The following is a 17,253-nucleotide window of genomic DNA, read 5'->3' on the forward strand; positions in this document are numbered from 1 at the left end:
TGACGAGACACTTATCCCACGAGACGAGACACGAGACTGGGTTCACGAGAACAAGACGAGATTTTTAGTGTTTGAGTTTTTTTTTTTTTTTTTTATCTTCAATGATGAAATATATAGGGAAAATGGTCTTTTATTCAACTGAAATACAAAATGCAAAAAATGTAGGTGCATTTTGAAATCAACTTTATGAAATTAAACTTCTTTTTAAATGAATTATATGCAGTAATAAACAAAATGTAAACTAGAGCTGCACGATTCGGGATAAATTGATAATCACAATTTAAAAAAACTAAATAAATTGGAGATCACGATTCTCTCACAAAATAACATAATTTACTAGTGGTTCTGACAAAATGTTAATTGCTTAAGTCTTTTAAATATATATATATTTATATATATTTATTTGAAAAAAAAATAAAAAATTCAATTAAGGAGTCAGTGTCTCAATTCATAAAGACTCGTTTCATTATTGAAATCTACTGAATGAATGATTCAATGTCAAATACATTTTTAAAATGAGTTGTCGCCACTTCCTGGCGGGAAGATGATAAGCGTTACAATACAAGTGTTAAGATACTTTCGTTTTGATCGCTACTGTAGACAAGTGTTTATACCCAAACTATAAACTTTTATCCCAGTAGGCCTACTTCTGTTATTTAAATGTCTGTAACACAGAAATAATGATGTGTGGTTGAAAAGACTGTTTGCGTTGCTCTTTCTGGATCAGCAGCAGCATGAATGCAGATTTGAATGTTTAAGATTTTTATGTTTTACTCTTATGATGTGAAACAGGTGTTAGTGGAGTTGTTAGTGTGAGCAGCGCGTGTTTTGTCGCCGCCCATATTAGTGAATAACAGCATTCACATCGGAAGCGTGATGGCCGACTCTCTGATTCATTAACATGGGCAGTGACAAAACGTGCTTCTCTCGATCCACTGACACTCGCGATGTGAAACAGTCGTAATAGACATAGCTGAATCGTTGTCATTCAGGAATAAGATGTTTGAATCAAGATTGCAAGTGCAGTTTTAACTATTAATGGTGCAGCTCTAATGTAAACATTGTAAAAAATATTTTGTGAGGATATCGTCATGTTCTCGCGAGACCAATCGGATCTCGTGAGACACATCGGAGATCTCGTCACATCCCTAGTGCTTTATCTTATAGAAGTCTGTGATGCACCATCATACCATTAATTGATCTGTAGAAATCTGTTGAATGCAAAAAAAAAAGAAATGATAAAAGATCCTGAAGTGTTGATGCCTTATTGTAAAAACAGATTTGTGATGTAATATATATTCATGAACAGTGCAGTAAATTCTCTTTTTTACAGTTTGTGCGAAACATGCCTTACACTTGTGTCTGTTAGCTCCTCTTTGTTCATATTTGCATTCCTCAGAGAAAAATCTGATAGTTCACTGCATGCAGACATTCATCTGTTGGTATTTGTAGATATATAGAACATTATCAGTTTAGAAATGCTGAGCTAGAGAAATATAGGATTGTTTTATTTTTGGTGTACCACAGGGCTCTATATTTGGCCCTAAAAGTTTGTCAACAGCAGCACATTCACACCCGTGGGATTTATGGGAGGGCTACAGAATAACCTTTTCTTTCATAGATGCTTTGGTCTCTAAAACAATATCACAATGGAGGACTTCATCAGAATGCCATGTTATTTCACAGGATAGGCCTTGGGCTTGTGTTTAGAGCCAATACCAAAGGTCATTGAGGGTGGCAGTTCACCAAGTCACTGGCGCAAACTGGATATTGTGTTTCTAACTTGGGAAGAGAACATTGCAGGTGTGGTTCGAAAAGAGCAGCTTGCTGGGTAAGGCTTATCTTGTTCTGCTTTGAAGCTCATGACATCACTGCATGGATGCAAGATAACATTACTTTCAGGTCACTGGCCATTCTTTCTTAAAACTAGTTGTGTTTTCCTCACTAGGATATTGTTTTAGCTGTAAATGTCTGTAAAATGATTAAGTTCCTTTAAGGTTTAAATGGATAATACTGAGATTTATGGCTGTGCGAAATTGCTAAAAGCAATTACATTTCAATATTTTGACCATGTGTAATGAAATATATTTTCAACATTTAAGCATTTGCTATGTCTGGAGCCATTTCAACCAAACAGCCAACCATTTCAAACAGCCGTTAATCAAGTTGTTTCCACCACTTTTTTCCACTTGAAGAATATTTAATAATTAATTGTTTGTCCACCCTATGGACATGGTGTTAAATTATTGTTTATTATTTTTGCAATTCTGTTTGATGATGCTAGTGGCACATACATTATAAAGGGTAAACATACCTATTAAGCTCACCAAAATCTACATTGAGACATTTTTAGTGCACAAGATATTGGTTTCAGTACAAAAAGTTATGTTAAAATATTAATCTCACACAAAAATATTTAATTTTATTTTAAATGACAAAAGCATTTCAGATATACATCATTAAATTCAAAAAGTCTGGCTGTGCTTAATGGGTACATTTTTGTACCCTTTAAGCACACCCCTGTTCCCATTAAGCTCACACCATGTTTTATAAAAATGTTTTGCTTATCTTAAGGAAAATTTATAAAGAATAATTGCAAAAATATGTTGGGTTTTTTTTGAAGGTACAAAGGCAATCACAAAAAAAAAACAGAACACTAAATTCAAGCAACAATTCAAGTCGATCAGTTATATATTCAATAATCAATATATTCAATTACCCTTCTTCCCCTTCATGTATAATTCAGAAGTACTAATACTTCATCTGTCTTAAGCTTTCATGCTCATGAGACAAGGAATGATCCGGAACCTAGTCTGATGATGCTGTCGTTTTAATAAAATATTATGACATTGTGATATCCTGAATATCCAAAATTATGTTTGTTTAAATATATATTTGCAGTGAAGTCATCCTGAATATTCAATGCCTGGTTCTTCTGAGAATCAGCCTGTTTGGACCGGATATGGTCTTAATCACTAGGTCTCTGTGTAAGCATGATGCATTAATTGTGGGATGTTTCTTACGAAGGGCTTTGATGTTCTGTTGTTTGTGTCGTGTTTGTCTTGGAGCCCCAGTCCTGTTTTTGTTTGGGGCCTTGGGACGTGGGGACGGACACAACGAGCAACCGGTCAAATCTGGAATGAGATGTGGGAACTAGGACGTCCTCACTTCAACAGAAAGAGGTCATTGCGAGAGCATGTTTGGGGTGCATGCAGCGTTTTAAAAAGTCATATTTTCTCAAGGCGTTTTCAGCCAAACAAGCTTTTGTTGACAGGTTTGAGAAAGATGATAGCGACAGCGTGTTTATTCAGTGGAATTGTGGGGGTCACTGATTTTCCTCACCGCTCTGACATCCAGCTATTCATCACAGACTCTATTAGTTTACAATGTTTGAAGTGGTTAGTCTGCTTTAATGGCTTTAAGGATCAGGGTTTAATCTGTTTTTTTTTTTTCTCAGTTTAAAGTCTGTTCACTGTATATATGTATAGTATATGTATGTATACATATAGTCATTATTATTATAATAAAAATATTGAACATTAAATTACAGTTCTTCTCCACAAAGCCATGGAGGTGGACTGAGACGTGGCCCCTACCAATACCCTACCAAAATGTATACATATACTTCATTTTTAAGGGGTCTAAGTTTGGTTCTTTTACTTAATTGTTAAAGCATGATAAGCAGACTAAATGATTGCTGCATTCATCACCACAGAGAAGGTTATTTTAAACGGAAGGTCCAGTTTTGATTAAACATTATGAAATCAAAAAGTTTAAAATAAACAGATAAATAAAATATATGCACAGATGAGTTGTTCGCAATAGGACGCTTTTAAAAAAAATAGGATAATTTAATTTATGCAACTTTTTTTGGAGTTTTGTATCACAGCCGAATGAATGCAAATATCTTATATAACGCAAGGTTCATAACAAAAATACAGCTGGATTGCTGGGAAAATTGGGACATTGTGTTTACAGTTTACTGTGTGTGGGGTTTACTGCAAAGGTTTCTCCTAGTTAGAATTCTGCATCTGTTCTGTGATTGGTGGATGAGCGGCATGCTTGACGTTGCTTAGTAGCGCTTATGTAAAGTCACTGCTTTCTTCATCCTTCTTCCCGAAGTCTCTATCCATTTAAAGCAGAGTATGTAACTCAATCAGCACTGTTTACAAATCACAGGTCCAAAATGGAGTGGAGAGCACGAGTTTTCCTGTGTTTATAGAATTAAACAACTATGCTGTTTGTGAAAGGGAATGGAGCGTGTTGTTCTTATATTTGACTGCTGTTACATGGCTTGTTGACAAAGACTTTTGTGTTTTCTGTTTATTGAATCTATCAACAGACACGTTATTTAGGTTAGCATTTTGTTCTTTTTTTTGTTGGAGCAGCCATGTATCAAACTACTTGTAGGATTTCAAGTCAGAGATAAATGTTTTCCTTGAACTACATAAAAGATGTGAGTGAACATAGTGTTCCAGTCTGGATTGCTATAGCTAATCAACATTTGCTGATTTGATGCATAAATTACGCTTAACATGACATTAGAGAGGGCCTGTTTGTGTGGTAATGTAATTAATCATTGTGTGTTACAAGTGAACAATTAGTTTTTAATGAGAAAAGGGGTGTTTGAAATGGTTTTTAGTGAGTCTGTGTTCTGGAGTACACTGTTTGCTTCCTTTTAACTTTCTCCAAGTAGACTGGACATCAATTCTGTTAAAGGAGTCCAAAAATAACAAGCCTCTGATGGGATTTGAACCTGTGAACAGATATGCAGCTGAAACTGAGACTCTGTTTGCAATATTAGACTTATTTATCAAAACCTAGTAGACAATTCTACTATACTAGGACATGTCTCTATGGAATACTTGATAGTGATTGGATGCTTTGCAGCATTTTCCCGTCAAATATTATTGTAGAATGACTGTTAAATAATTTTATTGGCCGTTGATGATTTCCAAACATAGCTGTGGTAGTTTTGTTTCTTTTGTATTGCTAATTTTGTTTCTGAAATAATGAAAAACATCCACTCATTAATATTTCATGTGCATTTCTTTCTTTTTTTAATGTATGCATGTAATTAATAAAGAGACGAAAAGCCATTTAGTTATCACAAAATAACATTTGAAAAGTTTTTTACTCACAATTTCTACCCAATAAATATTTTGGAGCTTGACATAAGTAGTAAAAATGTATATGCACTTTAAATGATAAGATTTTATTACTTTCCATGACTTTTCCAGATTTTTAAAAAATTCGGCTGCCTCACATATCCGTTTTCCAAGATTGTGGGATTTTTTTGTTGTTGTTATTTTAGCTTATTTTAATGCTTGTTTGGTCTTATTTTGAGAACCACTGTTGTACATTCTAATTCTGGAAGGTGTATTCGTACAGGTATATTCCCCAATGTTGATGTGTTTCCTTAGAATCACCAGACTTTGGTAATAAAATGTGGTGGTGTTCCTGGTGGTTTACACTTGTCACACTTCGCTGATCAGTCTGAAAATAGACACATGCTATTAATAGCAGTGTGTGAATTGTGGGAGATGACAATCCTGATTTATAAATCCATCCCATTTGGTCAAGTTCATCTGTTGCTTCAAAAAGTGCCAGATCCAAAACAGGAAATGACTCCGCACCAGCTTGTAATCTTTCAACTAAACAGACATTTCCTGCTCAACTTGTTTTTTGACTTTTTCTTTTTTACCATTTATTCCAGTTAAGACCCCTGCTCCGCCCCCATCTCTCTCTCTCTCTCTCTCTCTCTCTCTCTCCCTCCTTTTCCCTCTCTTTCTTTGGTTTGCTTCTTATGGACAGGAATCTTGGAATCTTAGTAGATGTTATTAGTTTCTCATGCTGGTTATTTGTTGTCGCTGCCTTCACATGGCCTTCATCTCTTATTTGATTTTCCAGTAATTTCTGGAATCAATGTAACCTCTTATTTTATTTTTTATTTTTTTTGGAAAAGCAAAACATATTTCTATCGGACAGACCATTTGACTGCCTGAACCGAAACATCACATGTACCAGTTTATTTATTTTTTAGGTTAAAAAAAATTTAGTTACCACTTTGGGTTATCACCACATTTTGGTGATGTTATATGAATAAAATGCTCTCTTTTGACTATTTAGGCTGACTGTGTCAGGATGATTATGCTATTTAAAGCTGCAGTGTGTCATTTCTGCACCTCTAGCATCTATTATTGGACAAAAACATGCCACAGATAATTGATGTTCTAAAGAAATGATTTACCCAAAAAAGAAAATATGCTGAAAATGTACTCCCCTTAAGGTCATCTAAGATGTAGATGAGTTTGTTTCTTCATCAAAACAGATTTGGAGAAATTTAGCATTACATCACTTGCTCACCAATGGATCCTCTGCAGTGAATGGGTGCCGTCAAAGTGAGAGTCCAAACAGCTGATAAAAGCATCACAATAATCCACACAGCTGACATCTTTATGACTTTTTTAACTTCAAACTGTTGCTTCTCGCTAAAATACAAGTCCTCTATCCATAATAAAAAGGTCATCCTGTCTGAATCAGGCAAGAGATATGCACAAATGAAACAGTCCAAATTCCAAAACATTTCTAAACAAATATGTTGCGGGTTTTAATGTGTAAGGACAACAAAAGATGGATGTTTTGACTAGAGGAAGCATTATTGTAGATTATGGACTCATATTTTGGCCAGACGTAACAGATTAAAGTTAAAATGCGTTAATGATGGAATTGTTTCTTGTTTATTTAATTGATGGACCATGTGTGTTACTTCTGTATTATTGTCATGGCTTTTATCAGTCGTTTGGACTCTCGCTTTGACAACACCCATTCACTTCAGAGGATGCATTGATGAGCAAGTGATGTAATACTATACCAAATCTGTTTTGCTAAAGAAACAAACCCATCAACAACTTTCAGCACATTTTCATTTTTGAGTGAGCTCTTCCTTTAACACTTTGCTTTTGTGATATGCATTACACTCACTCTAGATTACAGATCCACATGAACTATTCATGTAAAGTAAGAATGTAGGAATTGATGCAAATTTAGGCTAATACATATATAATTATAGTCTGTTTTGGATCAAGGCCATGTACTGTATGCTATGCTTGATTCTTAAGAAACATTGTCTGTAAAGTGTATTTGGCCCTTGATTTCAAGTGTGTCTGTGTGATTGCAGACAGTGTGACACATGGTCTGTCTCACATTGTGTTTTTTCAGTTAACACCCTTAACCTCATGTGCAGCTAATGCATCAAAGACATTTTGCAGTTCTGTGCTTAAAGTGCTCAAATGAGCATAAAATGTGTGAATAGTTTTGGTTAATGTGACTTCGTTCAGATTCTTACATATCTGGTTCGTATGACACAAGACAGTGCTCTTTGGGCCTGCTGTCAATCCCGAAAGGGGGCCTGGCTATTGTCGTGACATTCAGGTCTGAGTCAGTCTGTTTTCGCTTCTCTCCAGGTGAACCGTCCCCCACTGTAGTATCCCGTCCGATCCAAGGACATGGAGGAGTGCGAGTCCCCCCCTGCCAGATTGAAGAGGAGGGTCTGGGCTCAGACCCGAGACTCCTGGCAGGCTTCTGAGTCTCAGGACCAGGGTGCAGAGGAGCCGCTGTCTGCCCAGCCTATGGAGGATAAGACTTCGACAGAATCAGAAACCGGTACAGTGCTTCTGTTAATGGTGTAACGGTTCAGATCTGTTTCTTTCTGTACAAACAGGTACTACATACTAGAGAAATTAACCAAGCAGCCATGTAAACTCAAAATATGTATTGCAAGAACAAAGATAAGTGGAAATCTGGCTAAAATACATACAATGCATGTTTTCCTAAGTTAAAAGGATTTTAGTTATTTTAATTGTATGTGCATTTAAATATAGTAATGCGTAGTAATAACCAGTAAAATTTCTATTTTTATTATCATATATTTTTACTTAAATGTTTTTGAAACAATGTAAACAAGTCATTTAATCAGTTGATTGAAATATATACAGTTTCAGAATAATACATTTAATTTACCAAGTATAATAGCATTTTTGCTACAGACGTTGAAATACTGTTAAAATTCACAATTCTGTAGAAGTTAATATTAATCACATTAAAGTAATCATATTTACTGGATATTTACTTTGCTTTTATGTTGTTATACTGTTTATTTTAGGCTGATACCAATAACTAATATTTTAACTGATCATTTTCCTGTTATGGATTGTATTGTCTTTAAATATCACGCAGTTGCTTTTACATGAATTAAGCCTACAGATAACAGTCTGCATTTTGAGAATGTCAGCATCTATTGCACTATAAAGATTCAGAGATACATAGAATCACCGTGAATACTCCTATAAATTTACCCCTAAAAACGTATGCAATTTTGGCTTGATATTTCTGTTTTCAGATGCAAACCATACAGTTATCATTTTTATTATTTATATCTGAGAATCTCAACTTGATGCTGGGATTTTGGGGGTTAGGGGCTCTGTGGGAAGGTGTACTGGAAGCTAGTGAGCAGCAGGGAGAGATCACAGAGGTTTAGCTGCTCGGCTTGGCATTTGATTCTCCATTCAAGTCATGATAAACCAATTAAGAGCAAATAAAGGTTTCTGGAAAAAGAACTAATCGCAGACCACAGCGGTAGTTCAGAAAACCGCTCTGTGTTTGTCGTCACTGTTAGATTTGTTGTTTACTGTTTGCTTGTTGTTGCTTTTAGGGAAATTAATTTGTTTATTACACGGAACACTTACTTGTATTTTTTTTCCTCAGGTCGTAAACCAAATCAAGTAGAGAACTGGCTCAGGACCTGCAGGTGAGTTACCTAACAAACTAGCTGCTCATAAAATACAAATGCAAATGGTGTGAGAAAGATCTGTGTACACGCCACAGTATGACGTGAATTGGTAAGTAAACAAAACGCTCAGATGCGGCATAGGAAAGCATTCTGTCCTTTGTCTTTGGTGTCTCTGACAAGCAGTAAATTTGAGAGAATCGTGTGAATAGTTGAGCGGGTTCAGACCGTGATCTTCCCAGAGTCAGGAAAGTCGTTACTTGTGAGGACTGACTATTGTCCTTTCTGCTGCCGGGGGGGGGGGGGGTTTGGTGGCTTGTTTGAGTCCTTTGGGGCCCATTAATGCTGACGGTTTCGTCAGAGAGTTTTTAGTCTTTCTCTCTGTGCTGCCAGGCAGCTTTTTCTTTTTTTCTTTTTTAGATGAACAACTGTTTAGCTCTGAAGCGTAGGAGGAAAAAGCCATTGATTTACTTTGTAGATATGCGTCCCTCATGACCAACATAAACCTTCCATGTGAAAAACAAAACACAGATTCCAGAATTTCTGGTACGTGTCCCTGTCAGCTGTTTCATCTTGTGATCTAAAAGGAAGCCGTATATGTTTGTTTGAATGTTGCAGGTAATTTGGCTTTACGTCATTTACTCAAATTTTCTCAGAGAACATGTAAGAACTGTTTGTTGTTGTTAATGATGTCATATTTAATTGCTGTTTGAATCTTTGAATTTAAAAGCTGGAATGAATCCAAAAGTGATTTTGACCAAGTGCCATACTTTTTTTTTCTTTTTGGTACAGTGAAGGTATATAAACAACTTGTTTAGAATTAAGTTACGCCGCTGTTTCAGAGGAAAGAAAATTACTAAAATGGACCCACATCATGTTCGAAATGGGCCATAATTTCATGTTTCGTTTCAAAAGATGTTTTTGAAAGTCTCTTATACTCACCAGTTCTGCATTTATTTGATCAAAAATACAATAAAGACTGTAATATTATGAAATATTTTTACAATTAAAATTTTTTTTATTTGATCATGTGTTTAAATATGATTAATTCCTATATGGCATAGCTTAATTTAAGTAGCATTGCTCAAGTCTTTAGTGTCACATGATCCTTAAGTAATCATTTGAATATGCTGATTTGGTGCTCAAGATACATGTCTTATCATCATCATCAATTCTGATGAATAGAAAGTTAAAAAGAACGGCACTTATTTTTTGTAACATTATAAAAGTGTTAGTAACATTATAAAACAGTATTGTCACTGTTGATAAATTTTTTGCATCCTTGATGGATAAAAGTATAATTTTATTTATTATTTTAAAAAAAACAATCATAAATATCCCAAACTTTTGAGCTTTAATAAAAATATGTAATAAAAGTGATATAATTGTCTATCATATATACACACACACACACTCAAAAACCTCATACTCAAACCAAATATCTGTTATTAAATGTAAATAACCAGTTTGAGATGGCATTATGGGTAAATAATGGCAAAACAATTTTTTTGGCTGATCTGTTCCTTCACAGTTGATTTAATCAAATGCTCCTAGTGTAAATTCCCCCGTTGAACCCAGATGCAGCATGTTTGAGCATCAACGCCACACACTAGGTCAATAAAAATATGCTCGTGCTCGTCCTATTCCCAATTCCTGCTCATTATCATTAAACACACATGAGACAGACATCCTCCTACAGCCTGACAGGAAATGTAAGTGTCTCTACTGCCGAGAGTTTGCTGAATATCCGGAGCTAGAGAGAATTCGGTTTTGGTGCTGCTGCTGGTGTTGTGAAACATGGCCAGTGCGCGGCACAGCGAGAGCTATTCTTAGCCTTGCTTTACATGGTGTGTTTTTTTTCTCACGCCGTTCGGATCTCCAGGTGTCTGGATGAAAGTGGCAGGGGATTTCGAAGGCAGCGTTTTGTAAGTGTTGAGACGACAAGTTCATGCCAAGAGAATCTGTGTCAGCACTTTGCTGAAGGAAAATAACACTTCAAGAGAGGGAAGGGTGTTTGTGTGTGTGTTTCTGCTCGAGTGATATTTTTTAGGCAGAGATTTGGCGAGTAGAAAGAGGATATGACGTGCTATTGATCTTTCAACAGGACTCCTCTTGGGGCCTCTTTGGATGAACAAAGCGGCAGTCCGTCCAGAGGTGAGTCAATCATCTTCTTCAGACGAAATTGGTGCGTTTATCTGAATTTACAGAAGTTTTCTATGTTAGTCTGAAGTAGGTTTTACTGCAAAACGTTACTCAACTGCCTGCTGACTCTTTTCTCTACCACTCCTTGTGAACTTTGGAGCAAGGTCTCTCACAATGGACTACAGCGCATGCACATTCGCTGGCACGCACACACACATGCACACACACTGCTTTGGGGCCAATAGCAGACCCCCACACACTCCAGGCAAAGAAGTGCCCGATTAGACGAACGTTTCCTCAGAGTTTAATACTAAACAGGACTGAATCCAAGAGCAGGATAATGTGTTATGGATCAGGTCATTCAAAACTGCATCGGCATTATTTCGGATAACTACTTAGGTAAGGCAATTGCACTTAAGAGTAAATATTTACCAATAATCTCTGTGCGTGCAAGCTAAAGCCACATTCGGGCTTTGAAGGGCTATTTGGATGCGTTGGAGTTTTTTTATGGGGGAAGAGAATGGGAAATGATCACTTATTCGTCACGATGGGTCAGCACAAAGTGTTTGCTCTCTGAAAACTGTTCTTTGCTTTTTTTTTTTTTTTTTTTTTTTAGGACCGTTAAAGAATGGCTGTAGCTTTGAGGATGACCTGTCCCTGGGAGCTGAGGGTAAGTACTCTGCGCTTTCTTCCTCAATCGGACATAATTGCTCTCAAGTGTGCTCCTTTGTGAGGAATCTGACAAAGAATTTCAAGAATTCCACGTAGCTCTTTTGAGGTTAATGAACCGACCGACAAACAAGAATGACTGCTGGCATTTTGTTATGTCTAGGTTTTTTTTAACGTAGTATATAATTTGTCGATTTTTGTGCTGATTAGTCTTTGGGTTATGTGCTGTTTTGAGTTTGCACAAGGACACAGGGCGACATGCACACACTTGCATGTGATACTAGGTTAAAAGACTGGTCTTGGCACATCAGATAACTTATCTCTGGTTTCATGGCTTGCACCCTATGGACCATGTGTTAGCGGGTGTGGAACGCTTTAATAATATTATTCCACGAGGTCTAAATGTCAGAAATGTAGCAGAAGTCTGATGTTAGCTGACAATTATTTGCCATCAGGAATTATGTTATGCTTATGCACTATGTTTGATTAGGGAGTGGATTTTTCTTTTACACACTTTTGTTGCATTATCAGGGTCCAAAATGGAACATTTTCCAGTCATAAATATTTATTATCACCCATTAAATTATTTATTTATTTATCTAAAAGGATTTGCCAAATTTTTGTTTAGAGATAAATTACTTTGTCAGATTAATATTGTGCATGATGTCCACTAAGGAAAAGCTTAATAAAGAGAATGATTAAAAATAAATAAATATATTATTTAAATATTACATGTGTGTGTGTGTGTGTGTGTTACAGCATTTCTAGAGGGAAAAATAAATTTGCATTCTATGACGCTATGCTTCCTGGGAAATACATTTTTTGTTTTTTACTACTCAGAGACATATTTTCACATTTAATACTTGACAAGTGTTCTTTGCGTCAGTAATATTTAAAAAATATATATTATTGTTTAAAATACTTGTAGTATTTGCTTGTATAATTGGTCCCCTATTATACTGTCTTTTTTCCTTGGTAAATTATGATACTATATGTGTGGGTGTATTTTTTTCACAGTTCTTGAATGACTAGTTGAAACAACACAAGCCGAGTGAAAACGTTGTTCACAGACTCTCCACAAGCAATTGTGTTATTGCAGTCAAGCAGATTTCACCCTTCAGTGTGTCTGTATGTGAAGAAACGAGTCCAGGCTAGTTCCACTGAATGACACTCTCCGCTCTTATTGACAAGAGCACAGGAATCAGGCAGCACCAGTTGTGGGAATTTCTGTGGAAATTTAAGGTTGTGCATTTTTCCTCGAGGCTGATGGATGAGTGCATGTAAGCCAGGACGTTTCAGGACAGAAAAGCTCTGGCTAATGTCCTCTGTCTCTGTGTTCAATCCTGTCCTCTTTAGTGAACTAAAACCTGGTGTCTAATGTGATTTGTAGCACGAATCGTTTGGCAGGTTAGGATGTGTGCTCATAGAATTCTGTCATTGTGCACTAAGTGCTGAGGAAAACGTTCCACAATGTGGATTGTCATCCGGAGTGGATGGTTCTCCACTGAGTAAATCACTTTTGGAAATTAACATCGGCTCAACGTTAAATAAGGCTTTCGTAAGGAATTTCTGACAACTCCCACTATGCTAAAATGGCAGCCAGGGCTTTTGGTAATTGCATTATTGTGTCAAAGGTTGAAAGGTGGGTTTGGTATCAAATTAGGTAGGAATCCAGCACAGTTAAGCTTCTCTTTCTCTCTCATCTCTACAGCCAATCACCTCCAGAACAGCAGCACAAAAACAGCGGCCAATGGGTAAGTAGGTCTTCCAAAATGTTCCCATCTCTTTCTGTTTAGGTCTGGTCACAGGCTGGTCACTGTCTTCTTTCCTTAGCTATGAAATTGCAGCCGAGGCCAAAAGGTGCCAGTTCAAGCAGAAGGGCAGAAGTATGAACTCCACAGGCTCTGGAAAAAGCAGCACCACCGTGTCCAGGTACTATGTACTATGGTCATTAGCACATGCAAAATCTCTGGGCTTGTGAAACAGCAACAACTGAACCAGTGGTTGGTCAAGGAGTCTGAAGCTGATATCATTTTAGCTATATAAGTAAATCTTTTTAGGTATATAAGCAAATTTTATGAATTAATGTATTATATGTATTATTATATATAATGCTACACCCATATGGTCCATGGCAACCAGTTTCCTACATAACCGAGCTAGTAAATATCAACATTAATAAATAAGCCAGTGCCAATGTGTATAAAACATTATATCAAAATGATGCTGCTATACTGCACTCTAGATATTTGTATGAAAACTGATGCCAATATTGGTTAGCTGGATAATAACAATTGTAAATAAATAATGTAAATAATACTACAAATAATAATATTATCAAGTGGCATCTGCAAACAAACATTGTGAGAGGTCTTCTCAAAACTTCACATTTCTGAGCCATTTTTGATTTCTTTTTTTTTTCTTCTTCACTTTTTGCCCTAGTTTATGGTTTATCATTTCAAACATAATTTTTGTCTATATTACTTTAAATAAATGCCATCTTGTTTGATATTCTGTTGAATAAGCAATTAACGCATTAAGTGTGGCTTAAGTGTTTTTTGCGGCCTTGAGCTGTAACTTGATTACTTAGTTTTGTTTTATTTTATGTTCACAAATAGATTGCAATTCTTTTCGATACTGTTAATGGTGCAGAAATTACACACTTTACCTTTTAAATATCAACATATTAATATAAATATTATTGAACATGCTTTTTTTACATTTAAAATGTACATTTTTGTACATTTTAAAAAGTTTTTTTGAAGATCTTTTGTATGCATTGACTGTAATGCGTTGCTTTGGTAAACATCGATGGTCTGTTTGCATGTAGATGAAGGTTTGTGTCTTTAATAGTTGTTTTTCCTGCAGTGTGTCAGAACTTCTGGACCTGTATGAGGAGGATCCAGAGGAGATCTTGTACAACCTCGGCTTTGGGCGTGAGGAGCCCGACATCGCCTCAAAAATCCCTTCTCGTTTCTTCAACTCCTCTTCTAGCGCCAAGGGCATCGACATCAAAGTTTACCTGGGAGCCCAGATTCAGCGCATGGAGCTGGAGAACCCAAGCTACGCCCTGACAAGTATGTAGACCATGCTGTCAACACAATCCAAGGCATCTGATAGTACTTCAGCCCGCCATGCCTGTGCACGTTCAAAATCATGGTCAAAACTAGGCATGAAAGGAACTATTAAATGTTGCAAGCAGGGGTGTAGCATTTACAGCATTTAGCAATTTCTATGTTTGTCCTCCGTTTTTCTTATTTGAGAAATAATCATTACATCATGGTTTCGTTTCGCTAGCCATGGTGCGAAGAAAAACATTGTAGCCAGGCAACTGAACAACACAAGTCAACACAAAGTCAAAATTGACTGTTTACTTTCTTAATGCATGTTCTCAGTCTTATTGTGCACGATTCATTGTGCATGTTATTCCAAATAAAAATGTTTGTAATAGAAATCTTTTATCAAAATAGGTTAATAAGTTTGTCTGCCTTTTGGAAATTACTTTCCTTTTCGGCTCGCATGCAAAACCTTCTCTAATAACTCCACTCCAGGTTTTGTATTTCCCGCTCCTTGCTCACTCCCTGCTCATATTTGAAAGCAAATTTGCAGCTTTACCGATCTACTACGTATTTCTGAATCATTTTTCATAATCTCTGTAATATTTCACAAATCTTTATTGTATTTTGTTTGCTTGTAGTCTATTAGTGTTTAATTAAATGCATATTTCTGACATGCAATATATTTTAGCAATGAATGACCGATCTTTTTTTTTTTTTTTGTATCACTGGTATTACAATTTTTTTTTACTTATTGTTATTGTCATCAATGATTTAATTGTGCATGTTAGCTTAAAGTTAATCTTAAAAAATGTTAATAGTTTAATAAATATTTAAATATTAAAAATGTTTTAACTAACATGAAGTATTATTCTATATTATACTAATATAGTACCGAGTATTAGTAAAATTAAACTAATAAATTAAAATGAATAACAACAGATATTAAAAAAACAAAACTACTCAGACTTTAACCAAAAATATAAAATCTAATTCAAAATAATAACTATCATTTATTGTTCTAATTTTAAATACAATGTTTATTATAATAAATATTTGTTTGATGTAGTTGACATTTTTATTATTTTATGTACTTAAACAGATTGCACTTCTGTTAAATGCTGTTTGTGGTGCAGAATATTGCACCCTTTAACTTTAGATTGAAATATTAAAATATTACTATAACAGAATTTCCCACTAATATAAATTCATTTAAATAAACATTTAACAGTGTTAATCTCAAATAGTAAAAACCACTGTTTTTATACTGTACATTGTAATATAATGATACATACATAAAATAAGTGTTTTAATTGTAACACATTTTGATTAAAACAGTGTAGAATTTTTATTGTGAGACATAGAATGATAATATTTATCTACATGTCGGCATCAGCCATAATTTTGATAACACTTCCTTAATTCCATTATTGGTCGTTAATGCGGAGTCAGAGCGATCTTGGAGAGAACAGCACTTGCGAAAGTGATTCGCTAGACAGTCTTACACTACTGGATGCAAGTATCTAACCATAAGGAAGAAAGACAAAGACAGCCAGGCAAGAGTTGAGGGAAGTTGTGGTGCCTAAAGGAGAAGTGTGTTTGATTTTAAGATCACACTACAGAATGCTTTGTGCTCATTTTTCAATAACCATATATCTTCAAGCAAACGCTGAGCTCCGAGCCTTCCAACACTCGCTGATCAACAACAAGTGCTGTACAGACTCAACTCAATAGAAGTAGAGCACAACGAAGCCATTGTCCTCCATGGGCACAGAAATGAGAGGGAGACACAGAGAGAGAAAGTGTCAAGCAGAGCTGATTCCATCCACTCACATCAGGATTCGGCCTGTGTGCCAGCTCTGTACCAGCTTGTGTATTGGCCTACATTTGCATAATTCTAACTGAGACAAGACAAAGCAGCGGAACAGGAAGATCCTGGGTGAGGGTAGGGATGTGTGAAATCTGTAATAAGGCCTGTTTTTGTTTCCCTGTTTGATTGTGAGTGCACTGCTTTTGGCTTCAGGATTGTTTTGCAGCTTAGTTTTAGTAAGAGCTTGTGCGCATTCGACTGACTTTGACTAGCCTGGCATTGAACTGTTAGGCCAACATTTACATTTTAATATCATTAATATGCCAGTTATAATTTACAATTCAATCCAATATTGCTTTATTGGCAGGACTGTAAAAAAATACAATTCAATGCCAATGCTTGAAATATGTGTAGAGAAATATAATAACAATGAAAGATCAAAATAGTAGAATAAAAAACTTAAACAGTGTAACGCATGAGAACTTGTGTGAACTTTTCATACCACAGTGTTTAACATATAAACACACACAGGCTTAGGGTCACTGTGGCGGACCGTAGGGAGACACACTGAGGTCAGACATAATACATGCATTACACGCAGTATGTGAGTGTGTTTAATTTACACTCTTATGTCATTCCAAACCAAGAAAAGAACCATAAACGCTTGCGTCTAACCCACATACTATCATATATATTAATAATCCTGTCTATCTGTCTGTCCATCTGTCTGTCTGTTTATTTTTTTATATATATTCTATCTATCCATCTATCTGTCTGTCTGCCTGTCT

General features: G+C 35.8%; 1 protein-coding gene across 3 annotated transcripts in view; it reads left to right on the top strand.

Moving 5' to 3' along the window:
• itprid2 (ITPR interacting domain containing 2) overlaps nt 1–17,253 on the top strand; it is a 44,170-nt gene that overhangs the window by 9,432 nt on the left and 17,485 nt on the right. Inside the window, exons 2-8 of one of the 3 annotated variants that reach the window (XM_079427150.1) lie at nt 7,467–7,665; nt 8,767–8,809; nt 10,893–10,942; nt 11,547–11,600; nt 13,311–13,353; nt 13,433–13,531; nt 14,468–14,676. In XM_079427150.1, coding sequence (XP_079283276.1) covers nt 7,509–7,665; nt 8,767–8,809; nt 10,893–10,942; nt 11,547–11,600; nt 13,311–13,353; nt 13,433–13,531; nt 14,468–14,676 — 655 coding nt within the window. In that variant the 5' untranslated portion in view covers nt 7,467–7,508. Of the gene's footprint in view, nt 1–7,466; nt 7,666–8,766; nt 8,810–10,537; nt 10,714–10,892; nt 10,943–11,162; nt 11,330–11,546; nt 11,601–13,310; nt 13,354–13,432; nt 13,532–14,467; nt 14,677–17,253 lie in introns of those variants that run through there. The other 2 variants (XM_079427151.1, XM_079427152.1) reach the window with 2 other exon arrangements.

The sequence above is a fragment of the Barbus barbus genome (assembly GCF_936440315.1).
Source record: "Barbus barbus genome assembly, chromosome: 10".
NCBI classification, from domain to species: domain Eukaryota; kingdom Metazoa; phylum Chordata; class Actinopteri; order Cypriniformes; family Cyprinidae; genus Barbus; species Barbus barbus.